Genomic DNA, 16,394 nt, shown 5'->3' on the forward strand with positions numbered 1-16,394 from the left:
GATTGTTCAGCAAGCACTAGAGATTGAAAGAGGCTAGGGAGCCAACACCTTCATCCCAGGTATTCCTAGCCTCCAGAGCTGTGAGAGAATAAATTCCTGTTGTTTTAAGCCACCTGATTTGTGGGAATTTGTTACAGCAGACCTAGGAAACTAATCGAGCTCCCACGAGTCAAGTTTATCTATGTTCATTTTGTCTCACCATCAGTGTGGTAATTGCTATATAATGCTAAATACAGTAAGCAGAGACGTATAATAAGCCACAAAACTGTTCTCTGTTAAGTGCTTTTAATTTTTTTAAATTCTCTTTGCTCATCACTTAACTTGGCTCACCAAGTATAGGCACAGACATTGTACTTGGACTCCGGGGGATTTTGTGGTAAAAGGGACAAAGAATTATCTGCCCTTGTGGAACTCATATTCTTTATAACATTCACAGTTCTGAAGAAGTTGCTGCAGACATACCTTTTACATAGTCTTTTGTTTTTTTCATCCTCCAGAATCCTAACTGACCTCTCCATCCAACCTTAAGTGATGCAGCAAGCCTGCCCCTGCTTCTTACTTCCTCGAGGGCCTGGGTTAGTGTCACACCAAGCAAAGTTGGGTTCTTCAGCTTTCAAAGAGCATGCTTTTTAAAGCATACGTGTTGATTAAAATGTAGGTTCTGATGCATTAGATCGGGGCTGAGGCCTTTGATTCTGCATTTCTAACAAGTGCTCAGGCTGTGGGACAGTGCTCCTCTTGGTATAGCACTTGTATAGCAAAAGCCTAGCTGATTTCTCTGGTCTCTCCCAGCTGAAGGTGAGAACTTTCCAGCCTTGTCCTTAGTTGTGAGCTTTACATTGAGAGCATCTACCACTCGTCTTGCATTTTAATATCTTTACCATCCCTGCACGCTGTGTTCCAAAGGAAAGGGCAAAGCACACTTGGTGCCATCTGAGAGTGCTTGAAAGGACCTGCTGTCTGCAGTTCTTGTTTTATAGCTTACCTCCCACCCCCCTTTTCTTCCCCTCAGACTAAAGCTAAGCCCCCTGCCAGATGCATAATTAGAATTAGCCTTAAGGTTATGTAGTTGTTGTAGCTCTTTGCTTCAGATTGCCCCCATTCCTTCATCTTACTGTAATCATAGATTTTTAACCATCTCTGTAATATGATTAAATGTCTCAATTCTTTTACTTTATGCGGCGTTGTTGGCCACTTAATTACACTACATTAAATGGTATGTTGTTGCTGTCAGTGCAGTTACACTGTGGATAGCATCTTTGGATATTTTGAAAAATGTTCCTATCATACAATTTGAGCTTTGTAAATAGAAGTGCTGAGCCTGCATAAATATGCTTTAAGAAATTATTTCTTTATTACTGTTTAGTTGAACTGATGGTGACACTAAACATCAAGACTTTGATGTTTTATATGATATTCTACCCCAGTAATTAACGGCACTAATGAAGTTAATTAGTGGGGAAGAATGCCGTATAAAACATCAAAGTCTTGATGTTTAATCACAGCTTAAAAAGAAGTTTTATACTCTTCAATTGCCAAACACATTCCAATTAGCTCAAGGAAGGTCAGAAATTTTGTTTTCCCCTTTCTGGTCTTCAAAGCTCTTCCTGACTATTTTCTGGTTGACCATCAGTTATTTAGCCTAAGTCTGAGTGTTAATCTACACAAGCTGACAGTGGCATGTGGAGGGTGACATATCTTTCCACAAGCTATAAACTAGCAGAATTGAGAGACTCAGTTTCTGGAAAAGGCAGTGAAGACATCTGTAATGTGCTGATGGAGGGAAATGCAACTCACAGATTAATGGATATTTGTTTTTCTCTTGTACATCCTTAATTTTATTATTCATTTACAGTCACTCCATTTTCTTATTTGTTACCATATGTTGCCCTTCTAAACCATTCCTCTGATGTCAGATAGGCATATTTTCTTAATGAGCTCAGACTGCAGAGCTGAGGAAACATTTTAAAGGGATTGGGTGTGAGATGGGGCGCTGAGTAGTTGATTATTCAAATCCTTAAGTGACCAGCAGTCAAGTGACAAGAGCTCCTTCTCAGGTCATTTGCCTGTGGGTGTGTTAGGTCAATTTTTGTTGGTTTTTTTGTTTGTTTGTTTGTTTTAAATCAAGCAGGGTTTACAATAGCAGTAATGTAATTCAGATAAGCAATTATTGTAATTGACCTTGGCATTGAGTATCCTTGGCTTTCACCACAGTTTGCTTAATACCTGAGGATGGCCAATTATCTCATAATGCCCATTTTATTGAGATTATTGTTTTAATTATAGCTCTCAAAATACATCACTTTGTCAGCATTGTAGAGTAAAGCATGGAAACACCATATTCAGGCATTCAGAAATGTGTAGAGAGCATCTCGCCTCATCTTGTGACATGGTCGTGGTGTGATTGAGTTTTCTCTCTCGCACACTCCAGATTATGATTTTGAAATACATTATTTCTTACCAGTTAGATGTGTTTCATCCTGACAGGTACAGCCACCAGGAGATAAAGTCTGAGATATGTCAGTACTGAACTAATTGTGCTCTCTGAAAGGGCTGAAGGTGACTTAGTGCTAATAGGTAGGCAGTTCTAGCTGATTAGGAGTTCTAATTGACCACAGTCACTCTGGCTGCTGTTTACCTCAGTGGGCCTTAGGTTACAGGTTCACAACTTCAGAATCACCTGGAGCTTTTTACTACTGTCCAGGCCTGCTCCTCCAAAGGAGAACTGACTTGCATTGTTCTAAAAGCTCCACAGGGCCGTCAGCCATGCAGTAAGGGCAGGTGACCACTTACCAGTTCTTGAATGTCTGTTCCGTGCAGTTTGTCTCATTCCAGCCTATGAACCCATCCCAGAGACAGGACACTTTTGGGGGTCTTTGCTGCTCCGTGCCCCAATTCACTCTTCGCCATCTCATACCTAACTTAGCCTAGCCACCTCACACTCCTGAAATTGCCTCAACTCAGGTTTGGGCCCTAACAATGCTGAGTTTTCCTTTCCAATCAGTGCATGGCCTTCCTCTCCCTTGGAAGGCTCAGTGGATAAACCCCACCCCTTCTGAAACATCTCATTCTGCTCTTATAGTTCAGTCTGTGAGACACACTCACAGATGTGTGTCTTACCTTTTTCAACTTCCTTTGAGTAAGGATCAGCATTCATTCTCTAGTAATCTGTCTAAAACACCTGGCATACCATCTTCGTGGGAAGTTAATTCCAGCTGATTACATGAGAAGTTTTCAGCCTCCCAGTTGTTTTCCCCCTTGTGTGATATTCTTGCAGAATTCTGTTCATCTGCTCCATGCAGACCCTGAACTCCTGAAGGTTAGGAGCATTCTCATGGGACACCTAAGACACCTGCCTTTTTTTTTTTTTCCTAGTGAGATCCTGCATCAGATTGCAGATTGATGAAGATGACATCTGTGTGTTGATAAAGCAGACTTCATTTTAATCACACACACACACACACACACCCCTTGACAACCATGTATACATGTTTACTTAGTGCACACTTTTGTAGTTAGTGAGTTACACTGGGTTATACCTCTAACAAGTCTCATACTCTGGTCTCTTTTCCAATCACCCCCTCCAGTCTGAGCCATCAGCATTTCCCCCTGGACCACTGCTTCTGCTGCAAAGGTCTATTAGCTGGCAAACCCACTAAAACCACACTAACAGCATTAGTGAAGTAAGGGCACCAAAAGTGATAAAAGCTCAATTTTGATGATCCGCATCAGACGTTTGCTGTTTTAATTTTAGTATATGTGGAGGGTTTTTATTATACACTTAGTGTTGTTTATATTTTCAGTCACCAAGGTTGGAAGTTAGGCAGCATAATCTTTTCTGTTCTTGAGTGCTTTTAAGAACCTTATTCTGACTCTGGCCCCTCTAACATAGAACTTTTGGAAGATCTCCTGAGTGATTTTTAAAACGTGTGTCATCTTGGCATTCCCTCAGGGACATAGAATAAAACAGGCTTCACCTTGGCCTGCTGGGCCTTACACAGTCCGGCGCCTCTTTCCTCTCAACATTGTCTCACATGCTTTCCCTCCCGCCTCTCCCGTATCGCCACAAGCTTTCCCCTCCAGGGTCTGTGCGTGTAGCACTTCCTCCATCAAAACATTCTTCCGACTGTTTGCTTGGATGGCACTGAGCTTCTGCTTTCGGTGTCAGCCTGAATGTCTTCTCTCCGAGAGGCTGTCACTGACTACCCTGTCACATGCCGTTTGCACATTACTATTCACTTTTTATTAATTTTATTAATAACAATTTATTTTTATGTTCCTTTATTAGAATGAGTGCTCTGTGAGGCCAGGGTTCTAATCTGCCCTTTCTATTGTATTCTGCATCAGGGCCCAGTAATGTACCTGGTACAGTCAGGACTCAATTAAGTAGCGGACAATGTTTATTAATAAGGGATATATACTGTGTTTCTCCTACCCCTTTAGTTTGATGCTTCACTAACTTTAGAGTAGACTCAGTTGTCAAGTTCCAGAGAAGTTGGAAGTTGCAAGTCTAGTCTAAACTCTGCCTTCCTAGCTCAAAGTATTACTAGAAGGGGTGTTTGATGTGAGTTCTATAAATAAGGAAAACGAGCAGAACTTCAGAAGAGAGAACAACATGCTGGCAGATGGATGTCCAGACTGGAGATTATGTGATCGAATTGTTGGAATCTGGGCTTCAGATTCAAGTCGAAGTGACTTCCCCCCACATCCGAGGCTTGAGACACTGCCCATTTCCATCACTCACAGGAAGACCAAGAGAGACATTGACAGCAGCTCTCAGGGCCTCCTGATGTGCAGATGGTTTGCTTGCAAAGGCTTGGCCAATCATTGGTTTATAGGGCATATTTCAGAAAAAGCGTGAAAGAAAAAGCAGTGTGCATGCCACTTCATATAGTTACCGCATTTGATTTTTATGACACCCCTGTAGGACAGAGATCCTTATCTCCATTTTACAGGTATGAAAATTGAGGCCTCCAAGGATTTAACTTGTCTGGAATTGCACAGCTAATGAGTGATGGAGCTGAAGTTTAAAAGAGCACTCGCTCTAGAGCCAGTGATGATTCCTTTTCACCCCTGTCCTATTAGACTCCTTGGGGCTGTAGAACTAGTACTTTATATTTACTTTGTTTTCCCAGTGTCTAGCCCTTTACTAACACACAGTAACCTTCAACTAAAATTGAGGAATTTGGCATCACAGTGGGAGACTCACAAAGTCTTTGTTATTCCTCAGATAGAGGAGTAAAGCCTCACTTTTCTACTCACCCCAGCTAGTCCTGAAAGCCCTTCTCCATTATCTATCACCCTCTGCCTCCGGGGTCTGACTTACTCTGTTACAGCTGCTTGTGTCCTCTGATCCACTCTCCATTATCAGTAGGAGGACATCTATGATTGACTGTTTTAGTCAATTTTGTCAGTGGCTCAAAAGTGACATGACATTTGATTTAATCTTGTACTCTTGCATGCTTTCTTGTACACACTAGGTTGAGGGGTCTTCTGCCTTTAGATTCCTGTGCCCTACAAACCAAAAGACTAACAAGACAAATAGACTGTTGGCTGTGTTAGCAGTGGACTCTTCCACAGTGACACCCATGTGCCACTTGTGTGATGTGTGTGTACATCAGACAGGAACATCCTACTGAATGGGAGAATACTACAAAAGTCATGTTTATGCCTACACTTTGGGTTATTTTTATCTTCATTTATTCAGCAAACACTGATGGACTATCCTTACATGACAAAGTGCGGGATGTCCTTCAAGCCATATTTAGTATTAAATAGCAAAAGCATAGCACTGAGCTAGTATTCTCTTTAATAAAATAGTGATTGATCGAATGGTATTCACCTCATTTCTCAGTGGTGAGTGAGAGTATTTTCTTCCAGTCCATTTTCAGCACACTGCTATTACAGCACCATTTAGCTTGATGCCAAATTGCAGTTGGCTCCATTCTGTTCTGTTTACCCGATAGAGCTATAGTGATTAAATGTCACTGGGTACACCAAGTATACAAAAGTAATTAACCTAAAAGGACATGTTAGAATAAGGGTCAACAACCTCTTTAGCCCGTAATGCCACCAGTAAGACTAAAGTATTGACAGAGGTGCTGGCAGGATAGGGGTGGGGGTTGAGGGGTAGAGGTATGGAAGAGGGGAAGGTCAGGCAGGAACAGCAGACAGTGCTCATGGTTGCTTGGGATGGCAAACAGAACAGAGCTCTGGGATAGTTCCTCCTGCAGTCTAATAAGCGCTCTGACCTATGACCATTGCAGGGTGGGGGAGGGCGAGGGGCTGGTGGCGCAGGAGAGAAGGTAGACCATGCACTGACTCCCTTGCAACATCTCGGCCCTGGCCAGTGGGACACTTTCCTGGTTAGACCAGAGTAATCAAGGCATGTGTGTAGTGAATCCACCCGTTCTTGCAATGTTTTATATATTTTGTCAAACCTTTGCATCCTTAGATCTAGTTGTCCAGTGAAAACTGCTGCTTGAAATAATTCCTTGAGAATGATTTGGAATTGTATCTCTAAGTATCTGCATGTCATTGGTTTTTATTCCTCAGTTTACTGAAGTCACTTTGTTAAACCAGTATTAATGCTTTATGTTGCTTTACATACTAAAAATTTACATAAAAATCTAGTCACCTGTGACTTAGAAATCAACCAATATAAAGCATTTCTTTTTTAAACAAGTATATCTGCCCTATATTTGACTTTTACTTTCATCATCTGTGTGTGGTGTGGTGACTTAGCATCTAGAAAAAGAGAATTCTGAGGATTTTTTTCCTTTTACAACATACTTCCTTGGGGGATAAACATTTCAAAGAGATCCCTAGGGTTCACTATTCTCTAAATGAGTGGTCATGGGAAAAGCTGCTGATGTCTGCATTCTTCACTAGCGAGTTTGCCAGGCAGGATTCATTTAAATCTTGCCTTTTCAGTAGTCGAATTTGAGAAAGATTTGTTTCTCCCTGGTCATAGACAGCTGATGTTTACATGATGAGAGACGTGGAAAGACGGTCGAAAAATGTCTTCCTTATGCTGAAGATTTTTCTGACTCAGATCTAGAATGAAGAACAAAAATCGGTGGCCTCAATACATTTATGCAACAATAAATATCTTTGGGAGTGGACCCAGCAATCAAGCTCCGTGCTGACCTTGCAGGGTGGGCCTCGCCTTTGAGTGGCAGGGGAGTGGACAGTCAAGTCTCTCCCTGGCCACTCTTCTGACCTTTGTTTCAGTTTTACTCTTTTCACTGCTTCCTCTTGATATCTTTTCAGAATAGTCTTGTCACTGCATCACTTTGAAAATTGCCACTTGAGAAGGCTGCCTTCCTTCTTTGATGAGCTCACATGTGCCCACACATAACACACCCCATCCGCACTCCACACGCACCACTTTTTCTGACTGTCACAGTCATTACATTAAGTGGTGAGAAATAAGACACATGCCCTTTAGGAATGTGTTATCTCTAATCTCAACATAATGAAAATAATCTGGGAACAAGTGAGACATATGTATGAGCATTGATGCATGAGCAGATCAAGTTTGGTACTCATTTGTTCAGCAGCTGCTAATTGAGGCACAAATTCAAGTATAGGATTTTCCTGGTGATGAAAATAGGCATGGTCCCTGACATCATAAAACTTCAAATCAAGTAGGAGACAAGCAAATAGATAAAATAATGGCCTTGATACAAATATTAAGGAAGTAAACAAGGGACAATGATAGACATTTCCGGGGGGAAGGGGGTTCTCCCCACATAGCATCACCAAGATTTCTGCATAGGTGGCATTTAATCTCAGACATGAAAGCAAAAAGATGCTAGCCACTCAGAGGATGGGGAAGAGAGTTCTTGGCAGAGGCCTACAGAGGGTGGGTGAGAGTTACAGGGTATCTAGCATGCTTAAACATTTCAGCTGAGATTGGAGAAGGTAGGCAGGGCCTAGTCCTGTACTTCTATAAAGTCTCAGATGTGTTCACTAATCAGTGTTTATTCCTATTGTCACTTCAAGAATTTCTAAACCTGGGGCCTCCCTGGTGGCGCAGTGGGTTAGGACATAACCTATGAAGCTATCCACAACCACTACAGCATGAGTTTGATCCCTGGCTGGCCAGGGAGCAACTCACATGGCGCGGCAGACCTCTCCTGACTCGCCTGCTGCTCCCCTCAGCAGTGTACTTCCGTCAATCCACCTGTCCTGTTCCCTACTCGGTCTCTGGTGAATCCTCTCACCCCCCGCACCTCTGGCCTGTATCCCAGTTCTTGTATGCATAAATAAATCTTTAAAAAAAGAATATCTAAACCTATGTATTCAAATATAGTAGCCATGTGTGGCTATTCAGAACCAGAAATGTGGCCATTCCAATTTGAGATGTGTTAAAAGTGGTCAAATGTACACCACATTTTAAAGACCTTTTACTAAAGAATGTAATATGTCTTGTTAATAATTTTGACATTGGACCTCCCCTGGTGGCGCAGCGGTTGGGCGCTGGCTGGGCTGCAAAGCTGCCCGCAGCAGCCTCTGCAGCACCGGTTCGATCCCCGGCCTCCAGGCGAGGGTCCCACATGGTGTGACAGACCTTTCCTGCTGCGCCCGCTGCTCCCCTCAGCAGTGTATTTCTTGGTCAGTCTGCCTGTTCTGCTCTGGCTCTAGCGAATCCTCTCACCCACCTGCGCTTCTGACTGTACCCAGTGCTTGTATAACTAAATCAATCAATCAAAAAAATTAAAAAAAAATTCTAATAATTTTGACATTGATTATATGTTCACACATATGTGGGAGGATACATTGGATTGAATGTGATTAAAATTAATTGTGCCTGTTTAATTTTTAAATATCTGGCTACTAGAAAAATTTTAAATATGTAGCTCACATATTTCTGTTTGTCAGTTCTATTCTAGAATATGACTCACTTTAATATTTTAATGGAGGATTTTGTGGTGAAATTGGCTAAGTGATCATTAAAAACTATTTTGTCCTTATGAGGTGGTATGAAGACATGAAGTTTCTGATTAGCAACCTTCAAACTATTAGGCAGCATATCTTTAAATTGATACACCATCCTTTCCTTTAGTTTGACGCATTGTCCTTTCCTCTGTGTTCCTGCTGAATTACCCTCTAATGCTCTATAGAGTATATTTGCATACACAACACGTAAGAATATATATGAGACTCTGGAGTTACCACTCTTGGAAGTGTTTAGCCTTTCAAATAGATTAAAACAGTTTACTGGAAAAAATAGCAACATGAAAAGACTTTCTTTTCCAATAAATTTTAATAGTTACTAAAATGAGGATTCTGGTCCATTAAGATAGAGCTTGCCAAATCTTAAAGCTGAGTCACTTATTTTTTCTGAGCAGCTACCCTACTTCAGCTTCTTTCAAAGCAGCTGTTGGAAGTGTGTTGATATTTTGATTCAAGAACAGAGCACAGTACAAGATTATGTCTAAAGCCAACTCACTTTCCCAGAAAATTCTGGAAGGAAATTTTTGCCAGCCAACTTCCCCTATTCTTTTTAGGGCAGTCAAGCTCATGGACCACATCACATTAGTCAGTGAGAGTAACATTGATGATAGGGCAGTAGGTAATGAGTGAATTAGGATATTTTTTATAGGTCCTCTTCTGGAAAAAAACAGTCCCAGAAGAAGGTGGCAGGTGCGTGTGACTATGTAATGTCTACATGTAAGATACATAGAATCTGTTTTAATGATGTTAGGGAATTCCCTATGGAGGACAAATACAGGTAGGAATGTTAGATCTTGTGAACTTTGAGGAGGTCCATTGGACTGAAGGACATGAAGCAGTTTGGGGGTTGTAAGACAATTTAAAAGTGACCTAAGTGACATCTATGCAATACTTGTGTACACTTAGTAATTTTTATTACAGTTTCTGCAAGACAATTAATACTGTACCATCATAATCAAGAATGATATTGATTGATTGATTAATTAGCTTTGCTTGCTTCTCTCCCTCACTGGTCAGGAGATATACTTTTCTTCTCTGCACACGGACCACACGTGCAGACAGTGGCTATTAAGAGAGCAGAGCCATGGTACCTACACAAGAATCAAACCTGTTTCTTCTGTGTCAGAGAATTATGTTCCAACAGTTCAGCTTGCCAGCTACAGTTACTGTATTTAATGAAATTTCTGGGGCAGAGCCAACATCTTTATTCCAGGAAGAGGAAATAACAGTCAAGAAACCCCAAGAGGACATTAAGATAATGTTCTAATTTAAAATCAATTTTATTGATACCTTATAAATTATTAGGGCATTTTATCCTGACCAAGTAATATATAATGCTGAGGCCATGGAAACAAAATATGAATGACTGAATATTAAAGTGCCTATATATTCTGCTCGAAATGAGGGGGAAGTAGAACTTTTGTATTCTAAATTATTTTTCACTCGTGGAACCTTATTGAAGTGTTGGTATAGATTTCATCTATCTTTGCACTTATGAACTTAGTGGGTATTCAGTAAAGACTTGTTAACTGAATTCATAAATGGACTAAGGTTGGGAAGGTGGGTTCACACGAACTGAAAAAGAATAGTTCTTTGTGATGTTAGGTACTGAGCTCTTCACAACATGCTCTTTCCTCTAATCCTCCCAACAGTCTTCTAAGAAAGTGCTCTATTGTCCTTGTTCGACCCACTGGGAAATGGAAGCTTAGAGTTTCATTAATTTGTCTGAGGCCACACAGCAAATGGTACAGCCTGGTCTTGACACTAGAAATGTCTAACCGTAGCACCTATAGAGCATATGACCTTGCGTGCACTGCTTCTCTTCGTCATTATTCCTCACGTTTGCTAGAATCTGGGCTATGTGCAAAAGAAATTTATCTTGATCAACTTTCTCTTGGCCAGGGTAGAAACAGAAAGAGGACAGTAGAACATTTTAAAGAATGTGTTTTTCACAAAATGTTACAAAAATGAAACATGTATTAAGAACAGACTCATTGCTTTATATGGAGATTTTATTAAAACTTGTTTTAACAAGGACGGGTCTTTAGAAAGTCCCAGTCATTTTTAAAGGTGAATTTTGATTTATGTTAATTTGGAAAAAGCAAGTTCTGTGAGGGTTATATACAGATTGTGTTTTTAATGACTTCCTTAATCAAGCAGGTTATAAAAAAAGTCCTAACTGTAATGAGCAGTACACTGATACCAGTGACTGGCTAGGAGTCATACCATATTTGGGTTTCTCACTACCAGCATGCTCTAAATTTTAATTTGCATGAATTTGCATGCATTATGAGTCAGTATGTAAGAAGTGTGCTTTGACCAAATACTTTTCATTTTAATGTGTTTCTATTTAATTTTTTCCAATTGATTATTTTCCCCATCTCTCCTTGTTATTTCCTTATAAATGAGATAATAAATGTTAAAATATTTTCAGTTATAAAGACCTCTGTGAGAACATTTTGTGTAATATTGCACAGTAAAATTTCAACCAGAAATGCAGGGGATGTGGCACTATGTTAGTTTGATATAACATCAGTTTTTTAACAACTGTGAGTATTTTGTAACTGTGAGATTCTTTGAGGACCTAGTGGCCATAATTGACTCTGGCTGACTCGTCATTTAAAACTCCTCCTGAAGTCCCTTCTTCTAGAAGGAAAGTAAGCAGAGTGCCTTCTGATCTCCAGCAGTAGCTTGGCCTCTCTGAATTCAGGAAAGTCACCAATATTTGTTTCTGTTCCAGACATTGGTTTTTTTGCAGAGGAAGTGATGATTGAGGAGCTCATTGGGTAGTGGTGTCAGTAAAGGGTCTACTGGGCTCTCGAGTCTATCCTCCCCACCCCCACTACTGTAAGCAAGCTCTGATTGTCCCCAGCCCAAACTAACTCCTATACTAAATGATCTACAGTTAGAGTGGCGGTATAATTTGTCATCTAAGCTGGACTGTTTTTGAGCGCTAAAATGCCTGGACAACAGGTGTAAAGCTAGGGGTGAAGCAGGACTTGCAATCTCCCTACACAGTGTATTTTTGTGGTAGCTGCTGCCCTCTGGTCCCCTGTATACTCTTAAAGACAGATTTACCCTTTGGTACCAAGTAAATGGGGTGTTTGAAGGTGACGCTGATGACCAAATAAGCCATAACAAGTAAGTTTTAGAGTTCTCGATCATGGTTATCCACGCAACTTTTAGCATATTCTTTTCTGGATGGGAGCTTGTGAGCAGACAGGGACATCCTAGCATTGCACCTATGTGAGTGGAAAGTAGGTTTAGCTTCATGTGCATTTGAAATCAAATTAGAATGTTCAGTGAGGAGGTGGTATTTATAGTTCTGCCTTGGTATACTATGGAACCAAATCCTTATTGTGATTGTTGAAAGGAGATGTTTTGGTTAATAGCAGCCATTGAAACCCTATCATTATGGACCATCTGATATTTATGCTGAGGGGTAGTGCTACATAAATGCCTAGAATAGTATTTATGTGATTCTTAAAATAGGAGGTCCACGCCAGGTCACCAATCTATCTCTGTAGTGAGTAGGAGTGACTGGAGTGCAGTGCAATCCTAGCGCCAAATGGCTGGTGCAGAAGGACTCAGTTATCTGCCTGGGACTATGCCTTGTACTTATGTAGGTTCTTTCACGTGGTTCTCAAAAACATCTCAGTGAGGGGGTGGGTGGGTGTTTTTGTCCCAGAGTACAGAGAGCTTGAGATTGAACAACATCCCCAGGGCTATATTCCACTATTAAAGTAGAAGACTCTAGACTCAAATCCAGGCAGTCTGACTCCAGAGAGATGTTCTTGCCTGCTAGTAAAATCTCTGTTACCTGTTATTAAAATTACTTAATTATAACACTACCAACTCTTTCTCATATACTGTTATCTTTGATCTAGAAGTAGCAGAGGAACATAGGTGAAGGGTAGGACCATTTAGATTGCTGGGGGTGTCAGTTTTCCAACTGACTTTGTCAGCAGCCTCTCTGAAGTCTGTGTTTGGGTTTCAAACTGAGATCGCAAACCTAATTTATAATGATAGGAAATAACTGTCTTTGAAGCCTATCTTTTGCTACCATAGCAATTTAGATTTTTCATTTAAGACTTAAAAGTTTTTTATTATTTTTATTTCTTCCTCTCCCCCCCCCCACTTTTTTTCCCCTCATTAAACACATCTTCTTTGGTTTTCACATCCCAATATAAATGTTTACTTTTTAAAAAGACAGCATTTTACAAAATGTTTCCATGTAGGATATTTTACCTTCTGGATTGACCACTGCTTCTGATTGTGGCCCTCCATTCATAACAAAGTTGCTGATAGATTTATATGATCAAACTCTAAAAAGACATTAAATAATTTGTAGATTTATGCAGTGATGATGCTGCTCCAGTAGGTTTCTTTAGTAGAAAGCTTGGGAAATATCTAACCTTTCATAGATGAGAACATAAGCAATATACTTCGCAACATCAACTTCAATGATGTCTTTGGGGATTCAACTACAATAGCAAAGGAAACAAAAGCAAAAATAAGCAAATGGGACTACATCAAACTAAAAAGCGGATGCACGGTGAAAGAAACTATCATTAAGACAAAAAGACACCTTGACAAATGGGAGGAAATATTTCCACATCATAACATTCCACAAGGGACTGATATCTAAGATCTACGAAGAACTCATACATCTCAACAAGGAAGCAAATAACCCAATCAAAAAATGAGCAGCGGAGCTAAATAGACACTTCTACAAAGAGGACATAAAGATGATGACCAATGGGCACAAGAAAAAATACTCATCATCACTTATTGTCAGGGAAATACAAATCAAAACCTCAATGAGATACCATCTCACACCTTTGAAATAGCCCATATCAAAAAGACCATAAACAACACACAGGATGTGGGTTAAAAGATACCCTCACACACTGTTGTTGGGAATGTAGACTGGCCCAGCTCCTGTAGAAAACAGTATAAAGTGTTTTCAAAATATTAAAAATAGACATAGTGTCTGAACCAGGATTCTACTTTCAGGTATCTATAGACTACAAAAGCTCTAATTCAACAAGATACATGTATGTCTGGTTCATTGTTGCACTGTTTATAATTACCAAGGTGTGAAAGCAACTTAAGTGCACAAGGACAGATAAGTGGATAAAGCAGGTAAAGGAAATGTTGTGTATATATACACAATGGACTACTCAACTCTACAAGAGTAATAATTAAACAGTCATGCCATCTGGAACACCATGGATGCAACTGGAGGGAAGTATGCTCAGTGAAATAAGAAAAAAAAAAAAAAAACAAGTGATTTAATTCATATGTGGACCATAAGGAAAGAAAGGAACACATAAAACCAAAATAAATCTTTGAAATCTGATTTCTGCGGAAGTGGGAGGATGAGGGGTGGGGACATAGAGGTAGGGCACCCAGTGGTCCATGGTGGGCCATTATTGGTGCTTTGGTGTTGGGTGTGGTATGGTAACATATATCTGAAGAGGTATGAACCTGTACCCCTAAATCATGCAGTGCTGTAAACCACTGTCAACCTCAATAAAAAAAAATACAACTTGAAAAATGGGAGAAATAAAAAAAAAAAAAGTCCATTAAAAGTATGGCTTTAGCAATATTTATTGAATTCCTCCCGTTCATGTGCCCAGCAATGATCCAAGTGGCCTTCCAGTGGCAGAGTGGTGGACTTTAAGATTCATGGTGTGTGTCCCTGCCAAGTCCAATTTGATTCCAGAGCAATTATGTTATTAGAACACTGCTGATTGCCCCAGCACCCATTGTGAAGCTTAACCTTTAAATGTTACTGATAATTACCTATTTTATCATTCTACCAGGAAACTCCAACATACAAGTCTGTTCTCCAGTAAATTTCAAAAATAAAGTACTACATGTATTATAAGAGAAATGTATCTACCTGTGTTTGTGTACCAGTAGTAAACATAATAGATCTAAATAAGGATTACCATTTAGTGTTCATTTTTAAGAAAGTATTTCATCATTTAAAAATCAGTTTTTCTTTTTGGACAGAGTAATAACAAAAGTGTATCAGCAATAACAAGAGTGTATCAGAGTCAGAAGACTTAGATAGTTGCTAATCATACCACATATACAGTCAGTTTTTTCTTTTTGTGAAATAAAACGTAAATGGGATGAAAACATCTAGGTGAAGGGTAAAGATGATTCCTGCAGACACCACTGCTCTGATCTTACTCTGATGATTTCCTGTGGACCGTTCATGGCCCTCTTAAAGGCAATATATCACATTAATTTTGGATTAAGATTGAGGAGTGTAGAGAGGGTATTCCTTCATTTGTGTTCAACATATTTCTGGGCAGTTTGCTGCTCACTGAGCTGTGTGCTCTTGCCCCCTTTGGGAATTCATACCCTAGAATGGGAGAGGTGCCTTGTAAACAAATAGCCATAAGTTGATTGCAAGTGCTCTGCTCATTGGGTGAACAAAAATGTTACGGGAACAAAGAAGAAAGTGTGATTAATTCTGCCTGACAGCTTCAGTGGGAGCTTTGAAAGGTGACATTAGAACCCATTCTTAAGAATGAAGAGTATTTCAAAAGAAAGATAGGGAGGGAGAGCACATTCTCAAAAACCAAGAAGAAAGGCTGCAGATGGAATGCAAATGCCTAGAGCCCTGGGAGCAACAAGTTCAGTCTTGAGACAAGATCAGAGCCCTGGATTGGGGATGGACTAAGCAAAATTTTGAACTTAGCACCATATGGTCATATGATCACCAATTTTGGGTCCTTAAGTACCAAAGAGTGTCTCTCTCCATCTCTCAAACTGGTCACTAATTTATTCACAGCTTATCTGTAGAGGTTTGACTTAGTGGCTTACCATTAGCCAGCACACTTGAAAAGAGAAAGGCTGACCTTTTCCTCCTTTTCATCTTCTGTCTGCTCCCTTTTCCAACTCTCTGGCTCCACATGAGTACAATATAAACATCTCCTTTGTGCTGCCTTTACACTGCTCCCTGCTTCCCTTTTTCCTTCACTGCCTCTCCCATCTCTCTACTTCCCCTTCTTTTCAAGCCTCTGCTCACCCTCCTTCCCCCTTTTCTCTTTCACCTTGTCTTCTCTTCTGTACCTCTTGTTCTCTTCCTTCACCTTCTAGCCTCTCTCCTGGCTCCTCTTAGCAGCTTTTCAAATGTGTACTAATGAACAAAATGGAAATACAGTCTCAAGTGATTTTTAAAAAAAGATCACACTGTTAAATGGATGATCATTTCTCAATGCTGCTTCCCTTTCTAATTCCAGAGCTCTTCGGTATCCCCATCAGCCAGTTTCCGAGGTGCTGAGAAGCACAGAAACTCCACAGACTATTCCTCTGATAGCAAAAAGCAGAAAACTGAGGAAAAGGAAATTGCAGCTCGTTATGTAAGTTTATTCCCCTTTGCTTTAGCCAGTTTACTTAGCCTTTTGTCAATC

The 16,394-nt window shown here is 40.2% G+C and overlaps 1 protein-coding gene across 7 annotated transcripts in view; it reads left to right on the plus strand.

Annotated features, from left to right (window-relative positions):
• LOC119230973 (transducin-like enhancer protein 4) overlaps positions 1-16,394 on the plus strand; it is a 134,865-nt gene that overhangs the window by 97,100 nt on the left and 21,371 nt on the right. For all 7 annotated transcript variants that reach the window (XM_037492567.1, XM_037492569.1, XM_037492571.1 and 4 more), the window contains one exon: positions 16,224-16,343. In XM_037492567.1, coding sequence (XP_037348464.1) covers positions 16,224-16,343 — 120 coding nt within the window. The remainder of the gene's footprint in view (positions 1-16,223; positions 16,344-16,394) is intronic.

This window comes from Talpa occidentalis, unplaced genomic scaffold (assembly GCF_014898055.3).
Source record: "Talpa occidentalis isolate TD23 unplaced genomic scaffold, MPIMG_talOcc4v2.1 talOcc4.7, whole genome shotgun sequence".
Lineage (NCBI taxonomy): Eukaryota > Metazoa > Chordata > Mammalia > Eulipotyphla > Talpidae > Talpa > Talpa occidentalis.